At 44.2% G+C, this 13,598-nt stretch overlaps 1 protein-coding gene across 1 annotated transcript; it reads right to left on the bottom strand.

Annotated features, from left to right (window-relative positions):
- Positions 1-7,968: 7,968 nt before the first annotated feature.
- LOC131401406 (testis-expressed protein 13D-like) lies at positions 7,969-11,982 on the bottom strand. Its single transcript, XM_058536675.1, has 2 exons — positions 9,752-11,982; positions 7,969-9,180 (listed from the first exon to the last, which is right to left on the bottom strand). The coding sequence occupies exon 1, from the start codon at positions 11,943-11,945 to the stop codon at positions 9,762-9,764; it is 2,184 nt and encodes a 727-aa protein (XP_058392658.1). The 5' UTR covers positions 11,946-11,982; the 3' UTR covers positions 7,969-9,180; positions 9,752-9,761.
- Between the last annotated feature and the right edge of the window lie 1,616 nt (positions 11,983-13,598).

Genomic DNA, 13,598 nt, shown 5'->3' with positions numbered 1-13,598 from the left:
TATCATCTTCCTACCTCATTCATTTATGGCCAACTCCACCTCTCATCCTTTTTCACGCTTTGGGTTAAGGAAGAAATTGACCTGATAATACACCAATGTTAAGGATGTGAGAGGTTAGTCCACCCTGAAATCTTTATATTTTGAGCAGGCAAATGCTTAGCCCAGAGAAATTAATCACAATGGTGGAATTTCAAACACGAAAGGAAAAGGTAGGGAAGGGGATCCCCTCATCCAATCCATATGGACAACAGCCCGCCTGTGAGGTAAACTGTGAGAACATTCAGTGTCACATAGGTAAAAAGAAAACTCCAGCCTTTTTGTCTCTGAACAACCCTGAACAAATCATCCGCAAACTTAAGAACAGAGCAACCTGGATCTGACAGCAAAAGCGTACCATGCATTCTTCTTTTCGTTCTCTGTTTTGTTCCGTATTGCTAAAATAGCACAGCTGTCAAAGCACCCAGGTACGGTGGGGTTCAGCACAACTAAAATCGTATAATAAAAGAACAGACAAATTATAAGGTAATAGTACAACTCTCACATCCAGTCCCTCATTGTCATCTCACAAGCAAGCTGACAGCTGAGCCAGCCCACTACTGCAGTGTTGATGAAAAACACTGACATCTTCACTCTAGTGCTACACCGTTACTAAACCTGACTTGAGCAAATTCAAAACTTCACGCTGAGCTTGAAGTGTGGAGAAAGAGAGATTGAAATGGCTCTCTTCCTTCTCTCTCACCATACCTACAAGAGAGGAAAGGGGAAAAGCTGAAAGAGGGGAGCAGTAGAGATAGTGGAGGCACCAATAGAGAAAGAGTTAGGAAGAATGGGCCCCAAATACAAGTATAATCCACTTAGAAGCGGACTTATCTGATTGTTTATTGTCTGTCTTCCCCACTAGAACATAGGGTCCATGACATCAGGATTTTGTGTACCTTGTTCACCACTGTGTAGCCGGCATCTGGCACATATTAGATGCTAAATGTATTTATGAGTGAACAAATGAATGAACTTAGTGCTCTCAAGAAAATAAGAGAAAAAAATACACACACACACACACACACAAATTTGATTCTCCATGCCTCTGGCCCACCTTTGAAATGGCAAGATGAATTGGAAGGAGGACTAGTCCAGCAATTATGAGAGTCAAATTATATTCCATATTTCGCCACTAAATCACTTCCTCTCTCTGAGTCTCATTTTCTCCATCTGTCAAACGGAGTTGAACCAGATGACCCCTAAGGCCACTTCCAGCTTTAACATTCTGTGCTTTAAACAAAAGCCGAACGTACTTTAGAGAGAAACAGAGGGGAAAAGGACTGAGCTCATTTGTGTGCAAGAAGCAAGAGCTGTTTCCTCAGGTCTCACCCAATAGAGGAAAGATCTTTATTCTTGTTGTTTTTAAATGATGCAAGAAATAAAAATCATGAGATGGAGGAAGAGGGCTTCACAGTTTAAAGCAAAGTACAACCTTTTAGAATACAGATGCCATTTAAATCAAATATAAAAGCACTGACAAACTGTCAGCCAAGGTTGAAAGTGTCTTCTTATCTAAACTTGACACCTCCTGAGGTCTCCGAGAGGTGACAGAATTTTACATGTGGATGCCCTGTCTGAGGTGCTAATTGTCTTCATTTCAAATGCTCTAGGCTATTCTCAAACCCAGGTAGATTAAAGGGATGATGCCAAGGGTGGTCAATTTTATAGAGTGGATCTGACATTTCAAAATCCTTTTCTCTAACCTTTCAAAACTAACTTTGTTCTTCAACTAGCTCATCTATAGGTGTGAATTCTCCTGTGACAGTGTTATGATATTGTCACCAGTGGTGAGTTTACACCTTCTCTCGGCACTTACTAAAATTCACTTCCTTTACAAAAATGAGAAAAGAAAAAAAAATGTCTTAAAAAAAGAGCACCTCCTTTTGATAAGATCTGGGTTTTACCTATGAGGCTAATTTTTCGAATGCCCTTTTGTAAGTGAGAAGCCAGAGTCAGGGTTGTTGTGTGTGTTTATTTAAGCCTATTTTAAATATGCTTATTCTTTCAACCAACATTTAGGAGTATCTACTGTAGGACAGACACTGTAGTAGGTACTTAGGTTAGAGAAAAAAAAAGCACATACCTGCCTTCAAGTAGCTCATAGTCTAGTGAAGAAGATAGACAAGCAAACAATTACAATTCACTTAATAAGAGCTGTGATAGAGGAAAGGATGGGGTTCTAGGGACACAGTAGTGGGACATCTAACTCAACTTATATTCTTTTTTTTTTTTTTGTGAGGAAGATCTGAGCTAACATCCATGCTAATCCTCCTCTTTTTTTGCTGAGGAAGACCGGCTCTGAGCTAACATCTATTGCCAATCCTCCTCCTTTTTTTTTTCCCCCCCAAAGCCCCAGTAGATAGTTGTATGTCATAGTTGCACACCCTTCTAGTTGCTGTATGTGGGACGCGGTCTCAGCATAGCCGGAGAAGAGGTGCGTCGGTGAGCGCCCGGGATCCGAACCCGGGCCACCAGTAGCAGAGCGTGCGCGCTTAACTGCTAAGCCACGGGGCCAGCCCCCAACTTATATTCTAAATCTGCACGATCTACTGAAGACAGCAAGTTCTTTATCTTTCCGTCTGCTATGTACAGTTCCTTTTACTTCTCCTAATTTTACCTCCTTCATGACTCAGAGGATGCTCCCTAATTCTAGCTGAAGCTCTGCCTGCTTCTAAGGTTTTATTCTTGGAATAATAGCTAATATTTGTTAGTCACATACTACATTCCAGCCATTCCTGCTAAGCACTTTGCGTGTATTGTCTCATTTATTTATATCAACAGCCCTATAAAGCAAATACTATTATTATCCCCATTTTACCAATGGGAAAGCCAAAACTCAAAGAGGCTGGGTAGCTTGCTCAAGGTGGCACAACTGGTCAGTGTCAGGCCCAGGATTTGAACACAAGCCACTGACTTCAGAGCCTGTGCATTTCACCACTCTTCTCTTCTGCCTCCCAATGTTAATTCTGAGGTCACTGCACTGAATTGGTCGGGCTTCAGTCTCCCAGCTAGCAACTGTAATTTTGACTTCTAGAATATTCTTCTTACACTTTTCAAGTGTCAAATGTTCCCATGTCCTGACTTGTAGCATGTCTATGTCTATCTATATGCCTTATGAGATCAGATACACTGTTTTAGCCTGGGCCTCTTTGGTTAGTATATCTTGGAAGGCTCTTACAGAGTCAAGATCTATTTCCCCAGGCTTAAATGTCTGTAATCTAGATCATCAGCTTATCCATCCAAAGTAATAGAACACTGAGTGTTTTTTTTTTTTTAATAGTCTGAGTATCTTCTGTCCTGGGCAGACCTGGGTACACAAGTAAGGTCTTATTGCCCAATTCTCCTTTTTCCCCTTTTCCTAGACCAAATGAAGGCCACTCCTTGCCAGTTTTTACTTACTTTTCCCTGTGAAGATAAAATGAAATGACGTATGTGGTGTGCCTGGAACCTACGAGACACTCAAAGCTTCTTTTTCCTACTAGCCTGTGAACTCCCAGAAGACAGGGATGACGTCGTATTCCTCTTTGCACACCCAGATCCTAACACACTACCTGCACCTAGTTAGCTCCCTTGCTTTCCCCCTCCTCTTTTCCTTTGTAGATAGAACCCTCTGCAGAGAGTGTGGCTTATTTGCCTCAAGGAGTATATCATTTCTGACATTGACTTCTTTCACATTCATCGTTTACCAACGTCTATCCTGTGGTCCGCCTCATTTTGGTTTATAGAAGCAACTCTTCACATCCCACACCTCGGCACCTGACAGACAAAGGATTCATCACCTAGCCCTTTTGGTCTCATCAACTCAGTTGACTTTGGGTCGTGACTGAATTTCCTTTCTACCTCCCTTCATCCTGGGTGGCACTCAGGGTATGATGTCAGTACAAGAAAATATCAGTTCTTTGTAAAGGAGGCTCCAGCTTTCCTTCTAAAAATCTGTTCTCTTTCTTGGAAGCTCAAAAATAAAGTTCCACCACTGGAGCTTAAACTAAAAGATTAAAGTCCATGAGACTGTTACTTTGTCTATACATTATTTTTGCCTGAAGATTTTTTAAGAAACCTCTGATGTTTTGAAACATGGATGACCACTTTGATCTATGCACCACAAACACCAAAATTTGGCAAAGGAATGGAATGAAATGGACTATATAAACATTTCCCTAAGCAGATTCGTAAATACAAATAAAATATTATAACCCAGCAGACAAAACAGCTAATGGTGGATTTCTAAATGAATATTGTAGTTACAGATGCAATATTGGCATTATTCTTTTCCTTTTCAGTAATAAATATTTCATGAAAAAAATGCTGGAAACATTGATAAGAGGGGAGTTCAATAGTATGAGTCTTTTAGAAAGCAGATCATATATGTTCTGAAGTTTCAAAACTATGTAGACAATATCAGGAATTGTAGTGGTAAATGTATGACATTTCAATACTTACTCAGTCCTTTTCTTTCCAGGAACCAATATGGCTCACCGAAATGATCAAAGTAAGTATATATCAAGCAAAAAATAAATGAGATTAAATACCCTAAAACTTTTACTTACAGACAAAACCCTCAGAGAGCTCTTTGTCATCACTTTATAAACACTGGAGTATGGTTTAAGCTGTCTACCACAAAAGTAATCACAGGTTTCTTCTGCCTTGTGTGCAATTATTTTTGTAATGTAGTGCAGAGTGAAGAATAAAACCTAAAATAGTAGATATAAACATAAAAAACAAAGAGCTGTAGAATGTCACAAGTGAAGCTGTAATACTGCATATTATTTTGAAGTAAAACAAAGTCAACTTTCCTAGCAACTTTTTTGTCAACTGGGGGCACAATTTGAAACCATCTGGCTATCGTGGAAGCTTTGCAGCTCACAATGGTACATACTGAACTTGGACTCCTCTAAAATCCTTTAGCACTTTTGATATTTAACATGCATTAAAACTACTAGCTTTCTACAGAAATTGTTCCTAACTTGTGTTCCCAAAGTTCATAGAAGATTAAGAAGGTAGTAATGATAGATTCTGAGGTATTGTCAGTATTACAAAGAGCCTAGTAAAATGGCCCATTTGTCTGTGATTAGGCTGCATGTAATAATGATAATATTCATTGAATTCTCACAAAAATCCTAAACTTAACTGCAAGTGACTGCTTTTAGTTGAATTATATCAACTTTGTGCGAGGGAACTTTATAGATATACAGGCTTTTTTAATTTTAATTGAGAAAATAATCATTTCTTAAATAGAGCTGTTTGATACACAGAATCTTTTGAAAACTGACATCTACAGGTCAGAAAATATGATGGAAAAATTGATGAAAAGACTGATAAGTAGTGTTTGGTGTATATTTATCTTATTTCTACCAATAGAACAGGAGATCATCAAGGGCAATAATAACCATTTCCACAGAGTCTAACACAGTGCCCAGCACACAGGAAGCCTTCCTTACGTATGCCGTTTGCTTGATCTGTCAAGTAATAAAAAGCTAGAGATTCCTACTGGCATTTCTTACTTCTAAAATTGATACTAGGGAGGATATGATGCTTTTCTACAATTGCTCTATGCCTCAGAGAAATTGAGCTAGATGGGTCAGGACCTGACCTACTGGAGGGATTCTCTTAGGTCCATTGAATAGAATGCTTCCAACAGTGAACCAAATAAGCCTGAACACTTGTCTTAAGTGCCAAAGAACAAACATAGTCAATGAGAAAATCTGTTCAACAGCAATCTCATAAGGTCACAGGCCAGGGCTGTTTAGTATCCTTAAGTTTATGTGAGGCTTAGCGCCAGTGGATGTACTCACTCTATCATGTGCTGGAAGAGAGGAAACCACTCGAGAGTGCTATGCACAGCGCCTGTACCACATAATAAAAATCTGCTACTATTCGGTGCTGAGACTTTACAAATCATGTGATAAGGAAATTATGTATTTCTTGCCACTCTGTCATGGATTTAGTACCACGATTTAAAAAAACATCAATACCATTCTCCATTTTGCAACATGAGTCTAAAGCTTTTGAAGCCTCCTTTCCCCCTACGTCCTCGCCAAAAAGTATATATGTATGTAGACTGGACTGTTACAGCTGGTACCTTATCCACTTAGAACAAAAACTAAGTAATTCAGACTTTAGACAAGCAGTCAAGAGGGGCTCTATCTTAACAGTATTGAACTCAGCTATATGAACTTTTCATAAGGCCAGTCTGCTGAATCAAAAACAAGTCACTCCCACTGCCTAGAGTACTACCCTTTTTTTTTTTTGCAGTCCTGAGATAATGGTCCTAATCACTGGCAGCCTAGCTGGTCACATATCCCAAAGCTTGAGAGATTCTAAAAGAGCAGCTCCACGGCCACCAGACTGCCACTATGCCTCAAGTATCTCCATTACAGTCATTTCACTGAGTTTAGGCAACGAGGATCCATGTTAACAGGCAAATATATTACTTGGTAAGGGCAACAGTGTTAAGGCAGTGTGATATAATGGAAAGAGCACAGACATTAGAACCAGTAAAATTTCATTTTGAAGCCAAACTTCACCAAGTCTCAAACTTGGGTGTTGAGTTACCACATCTGTAAAATGGGGGTAATAATACTCATTTTGAAGAACTATTAATATGGGTACCTATTATATCTTACAATCACCAAAAAAGGTAATGTGGTTAGAGTACCTGGCACATAGTAAGCACTCATTGGTAGCTCTTACCATCATTAATAATCCCTTATACTCGTTACCACAACATCCAGAGCAGAACCCTGAAGGTACAGAAAGGGAACCACTCATTGGGGCTCAGAGAAGTTCAGTAACTTGTTCAAGGTCACACAGCTAGTGAATAGCAGAGCAAGTATCTGGACTCAGGTCTCTCCAACTCCAAAGCCCAGGTTATTGCCTCAGAAACCTGCTGCCTTTTCTTGTGTGTAACTAGCCCAGAAGAAAGTAGTGATTTGACAATTAAAGTTGCTTTGGAAAAAGTCAGCCCTGAAAGACTGTAATAACATTAAACTATATAAAAGCTATCTGCAAGGTGAGTCTGCTTTTGTGCAGACCTAAAGGCATGCCAATGAACAGCAGAGTCCATTTGAAACCATAAATGAAGCAACTGTAGTGAGATATACAATGACCTGCTGGTACATCAAAATGGATTATGCTGGAAAATTCCCAAGTCTCAACTGTGTCGCATCTTTCCAAAATTCCAGGGAGCTATCGGCACACACAAGAGTATCACAAAACCAGCCCCCAACCCAGAAAACCTAGCTTTGGGTTTATGTCTCCAATGGTCCCCTTCCTCCCCAGTGCCCTCCCAAGTAACCAAGGTCTCCCGGTAATCAGGACTCTGAGGGAAGAGAGAAAGCTGGTGGGGCAGGATCACTTCTGTTCTCTGCCCCATCCCTGTCCCTATACCAAGCAGGTAGCCAGATTCCACCCCTCTTTGCCTTATGGAACACTTATCTTGTTAGCAGACCGTCTAAGCTTGGTTGTTTTCCAGAATCTTAAGCACGTTGATGGGATTACCCATAGGCGGGAAGGAATAGTGCCTTGTAGGGCAGAAATGCAGGAGGGAAATTTCTGCTTGTGCGACCTCTGGGAGACAGAGCCTCAGGAAAACGGCTTCTTGGTGCAGATAAGGAGGCTGGACCCCAGGCATTAGGGCTCCAAGCCTAGGCAGAATTCCCCTCCCCACCTCACCTGTTGTGTCCCAGGAGCCAGAGGCAGCAGAGATGCCCACCTTCAAGGGACCATGTGGACTTGGACAATGAGGGGAGCAGGGACAATCACAATGGACTGAAGACTCCATAAAGCCCCTCCCCTCCCATTCTTGGGTAACTCACAGCAAGAGGAGGAGCCCTTCCATAGTGACTGAGATTGAACTTTCCTTCACCTCAGTGGGATGAAAGGAAGATGCAGATTTAATCTGCCGCCTCTGAGCAACCCTGCCCTGGGATGCACACTACACAAAAGACACAGCAGGCAAGTGCACACTTTTTATTACTAGTTAGAATCAGAAAACTGACAAAGGTTGAGCTTGGTGAGCTGGGATCTCATGAGGGAACTCAAGGACACCTTTTGGTCAGACTGGACGCTGATCTAACTCCTCTCACCCCCCTGGGCTTCACCTGCCTCGGGGGAGCACACAGAGAACACACCAAGTGGAAGAGAAGGGGCCCAGGGGCGTTCTCAAGAATGCTTGTCTCAGTCCAGTTCTCTTGTTAATCCAGTTAGTCCTCCCAAAAGAAGCACCATCCATAGCACGACGTCAGTCCTTGGAATCCATTTTGTTCTTCATCCACTCTTGACTGGAAAGAGCCTTGGGATGGTGGTGACCTGAGGCTGAGGGCTCGAGTGTGTAGCCAACACTCCCCCAGGCACCGTCCTTTGAGACAGTCACCCAGTGGTCTTTCAGGCAACCAGGAAAATAGCCGTCCCTCTCAAGGGAGGAAATCAGCCGAGTATCAGAAAAGTCCTGCCTGCACTTTCGTGAGGCTACTTTCTCGATATTTGCCACTGCTCATTTATTTGTCTCACCTGGGACCAGTGAGATGAACAGTTCAGTCACTCAAGTCTTTTCATGAAAGTCTTTTTGATGTTGCCCCCTGGAACTGCAAAAATAACCGGATGTTATTTCAATTGGGTCTACTCACAGGCCACACTGCATGCAAGGCAAAGAAGTCACTCCTGATATAATCTGTATCCCAAAGTAGGCTCTCTCCTGTCATCTAACCAAACTCACCAAATGAGGTTATAATGCGTGCACCAGATATTAACATATAAGTCTAGCTCCTAACACACACTAAACAATAACTGTTTAATGAATTAAATGACACCTGTCAAATTTGCTATCATCTATAGAATTTAACACTGCAAACTCCCAACTCTTATGAATTAATTCCTCGTCCCAATAAAGAAATTAAATTCTAACAAAATTATTTTGCCCTCCCTTTCCCCCTAATGCGTGCCAAAGCATCTCTTCTTCCCTGACTTCTCACTCTTCTCAGCTCCAGCCAGTGGGGGGTCTCACTGAGGTGCAGGTCAGTCAGAAGGGAGGTGTGATTTCTTTAGGCTGTTGGGAGATCTTCTAACGGGACAGACTCAGCTTCTTCAGCAACAAATTAGTTCTGTGGGGCTCAGAAACACAAAAACAGGCCCTCACCTATAGAACTGAAACAAAACAAAAACAAGAAGCAAAGATGAACACTGTAGTTTACAAAGAACAGCAGCATTTTCAAGGAAAAGCAGTGCACCTAAAATTCAATATAGCTTATAACTCCAAAAGCACATGGCTGTTCCCAGCCAAAGACATGGCATTTTCAGGAAAAAAGAGGTTAATAAGAAAACAAAAAAGAGTGAAAAAGAAAAAAGACAGTCTTCATGACTTCAGCTTCTCCATGGTGTCAACCAATCAGCATCGGTCAGCCAGAATCCACCACCTGTGAACTCAAGTGCAATTAGGAGAAATCCCTACTTCAGAAGTAAGTGTGATACTCCAAAGTAGTCTTTATTCAAGTAAATGAAAAAAAAGAATATATATACATACATATTTGTGTGTGTATGTGTACCCACAATGATAAAAAGTTGTTAGTTTGGGTAATAGGATAATGGATTATTTTATGTAATTTTTTGTATTATAATTTTGGTTTCAAATTTTCTGTGAAGTAAGTGAGTTACTTTTTGATCAGAAGGGGGTTTTAGGAAATTGGCTTTTCGTTGGAGTGTTTCCATTCTTACTTACCTTCCTGAAGTTAGTGAGTTTGTCCTGGGTCCAGGCCTTCACTTTCAACTGCCATAGGGACTTTCTTGCATTTATAGCAGGCCTTGCGCCATGAAAAATTCTTTCCTTTACACCATGGGCAGTCCCAATCCTTTGGACTGTAGTGTGAGGCAGGCTTCCCCTGGTGTTGGGATTCGGAGGCTTTTTTCTCTTTAGGTTGCTTGGCCTTCTGTCCCTGAGGCTGCTGTTTCTTCGGGTTTTCTCTCACACCACAGCTCCAGCTGTCCCCCGGGGGGGTCGCCTGAGGCCTCTGTGGGCCTTCTTCCTGCCTGTGGCTCCCGCTAAGCCCCAAAGGAGGGATCCTCTGGGGCCTCTGTGGATCTTCTTCCTGACTGTGGTTTCTGCTGTTCCCCAGGGGGACAGCCCCCTGGGGCCTCTCCAGATCCTTCTGGCTTTGGCTCCTGTTATCCCCCAAGGGGGCTATCCCCTGGGATCTTTTTGGATCTTCCTTGCTGCGGCTCCCACTGGCCCCCATGGGTACCATCCCCTGGGGCTTCTCTGGACCTTCTTCCTGGCTGTGGCTCCTGCTAAGCCCCAAGGGGGGGATCCTCTGCAGTCTCTTTGGACCTTCTTCCTGGTTGTGGTTTCTGCTGCTCCCCAGGGGGACAGTCCCCTGGGGCCTCTCCAGATCCTTCTGGCTTTGGCTCCTGTTATCCCCCAAGGGGGCTATCCCCTGGGATCTTTTTGGATCTTCCTTGCTGCAGCTCCCACTGGCCCCCATGGGTACCATCCCCTGGGGCTTCTCTGGACCTTCTTCCTGGCTGTGGTTCCTGCTGTTGCCCAGGGTAACCATCCCCTGGGGCCTCTCTGGAACTTCTTCCTGGCTGTGGCTCCTGCTAAGCCCCAAGGGGGGGATCCTCTGGGGCCTCTGTGGACCTTCTTGCTGGTTGTGGCTTCTGCTGCCCTCGAGGGGGACAGTTCTCTGGTGCCTCTCCAGATCTTTCTCCTGGCTTTGGCTCCTGTTATCCCCCAAGGGGGCTATCCCCTGGGGTCTTTTTGGATCTTCTTCCTTGCTGCAGCTCCCACTGGCCCCCATAGGTACCATCTCCTGGGGCTTCTCTGGACCTTCTTCCTGGCTGTGGTTCCTGTTGTCGCCCAGGATAACCATCCCCTGGGGCCTCTCTGGACCTTCTTCCTGGCTGTGGCTCAAACTATCCCCAAGGGGGACCACCCCCTGGGGCCTCTGTGGACCTTCTTCCTGGCTAAGGCTTCTGATGTCCCCCAAGGGGACTGTACCCTGGAGGATCTCAGGACCTTCTTTTTGCATGTAGCTCCTCTGGTCCCATGGTGGGGCCATCTCTTGGAAGCCCACTGCAGCCCATGGGCCAGGTGGGTAGATCTCCTGAGGGGGCATCTGAAGTGGGTCTACTGCAGCTTCTGCTCCCATGACTACTGCTGGTGGTAGAGGTGGCACGAATGGGAATCCCATTGGGGATGGTGTGTGGCATGGAAATTGGTATGGCACAGGCATTGGCAGAGGGGGTTGCATGGCCTGGGCACAGGGACTCGGGGGTCCAGGCACATAAACAACAGCTGTCGGAGGTGGCATCGAGGTCTCGAAATACAGCCTGTCATGCACCCCCATGGCCACATCTCTCTGCTGCTCTGCATTCAAGGGCCATGCTGCAGCCCCAAGCTGCTCAGCTTGAGGCCCGGGCAATGTTTCATGGGCCAGCAGGGCGAGCGGGGCGACCTGGGCTGCCCTCTCGACCTGGAGCAGTTGCCCACGAAGCATATCACGCTCATTCTGTGCCTGGTGCAGGGCGGCCCTTGTAAAGTGCAGCTGCACAGCCATCTCCTCATGCTCCCGTCGCAGCTGCTGCAGCTGGGAAGCCAGAGCCCAGGAAGTCGCCTCGCGCTCTACTACCTGCTCCTGCAGCCGCCGGACGAGGCGCACCTGCTGCTCCTGCTGCCTCGCGGCCACACGCACACTCAAGGCCAGCGCGCTCCAGGCGCAGGCCCTCTTGATGGCCCGCGGCACCTGCGGGTCGGCCACGATGGCCAGAAGTCGGTCCTCTACCTCATTCCAGGGCCGCGAGCGGAAGGCCACGTAGAAATCTGGGCTGCCCCCGTTCATGAGGACTTCATTGTTGATGAACTTGATCACCTCCTTGTGGCGGAAGCCGCTGGCGTGGTCCCCATAGTTCACGGCCATGGCCGCTGCGGCCTAGTCAGCCGAGCGCCTCACAGGCGACGCGGTCCGTGCCGCGCCGGGTAAAGGCTGCTGCCGCCACCAGTTCCGCCCCTCACCGCCCGCTCGGTCCTCCTTCAGTCCTAGCCCAGTCCCGGCCGCCTCCTCCGCCTCTTTCCTTCCTCACGCCCTCGTTTCCTCACAAAGAGTAAGGCCGAGTCCCTCACCACACCAACCCCTACCGGGCGACGGCGTCACACGTCACACAGGCGACCTCTGAGTCACGCGATGGCGTCACACGTCACAGAGACGACCTCTGAGTCACGCTGCAAGGCCTGCTGGGATCAACCTCCTAGGCAGAGCGCCCCCTACGGGGCGAACAGGCCAGCTGGCGGCGCTGGGTACTGCAGTGAGCCCATAGAAGACTTCTTATTGTTTCCAAGACCTTTGAAAGGATAATATCCAGCATCATGGAAGGAACTCCTAGCTGGGTGGTTGAGTTGCTTAGGTAGGTACAGTTCTACTCTTGTCTCAGCTCCATCTCCCATAACTCTTAGGTGACACTTCAAATGTCCAATACAGTCACTCACACTGTCTGCACACTTCCTTCCTCAACCTGCACAAGTGAACTTGGAGTCCCTGTCATCAAGAAAATCCAGTGATTGAGCCATGAATTCCCTGAACTCTCCCTAGAAATTCTCTGTCATGTTTACCTGATTAACTATTCTCAGAAGGTGTCTTCTTCTTTTAGACTAAGTGCTCCTTTCACGATCTGGGTTTCCCTACAAGAAATGGCTAAAGGAATCTTTCAGGCTGCACTAAATGGTAGCTGGAATCCACACAAAGAAATAAAGCACACACTAAAGGTAACTACATAGGTAAATACAGAAGACAGTATTAATGTATTTTGTAACTCCTCTTTTTTAATATATGATTTAAGAGATGACTGCATAAAACAATACAAATCTGTTTTCATGGGCACACAATGTATAAAGATGTAATTTGTGGCAGTAACAACATAAGGGGTAAGTGGAGCTATATAGGAGCAATGATTTTGTATACTATTGAAATTAACTTTGTATTAATACAAAATAAACTATTATAAGTTAACATGTTAACTGTAATTCCCAGAGCAACCACTAAGAAAATAACTAAAAAATATACAGAAAAGGAAATGAGAAAAAAATCAAAATGGTACACTACAAAAAAAGAAATCAATGAAACACAAAAGAAGGCAGTAATGGAGGAATTGGGGTGGGGGAGATATAAGACATATTAGGAAACAAGATAGCAAAATGTCAGAAGTCTTCCCTTATCAGTAATTATATTAAATGCAAATAGATTAAACTCCAACTAATAGGCAGAGATTGGCAGAATGGATAATTTTTAAAAAACATGATCCAAATATATGTTATCTATAAGAGATTCATTTCGATTCAAAGATGCAAATTAGTTGAAAGTAAAAAGATGGGAAAGGCTATTCTGTGCAAACAGGAACCAATTGAGAGCTAGAGTGACTCTCTAAATATCAGAAAAAGTAGACTTTAAGAAAAAAATTGTTAAATTTTTAAAAAATTGTTAAAAAGTAGGATATTATATAATGTTAAAAAACGGGTCAATCCATCAAGAAGATATATCAATTATAAATATATGTGGACCTAATATATGTCTCTAACA

Source organism: Diceros bicornis, chromosome X, assembly GCF_020826845.1.
Source record: "Diceros bicornis minor isolate mBicDic1 chromosome X, mDicBic1.mat.cur, whole genome shotgun sequence".
Lineage (NCBI taxonomy): Eukaryota > Metazoa > Chordata > Mammalia > Perissodactyla > Rhinocerotidae > Diceros > Diceros bicornis.
This window is presented reverse-complemented; position numbering and strand designations above follow the sequence as displayed.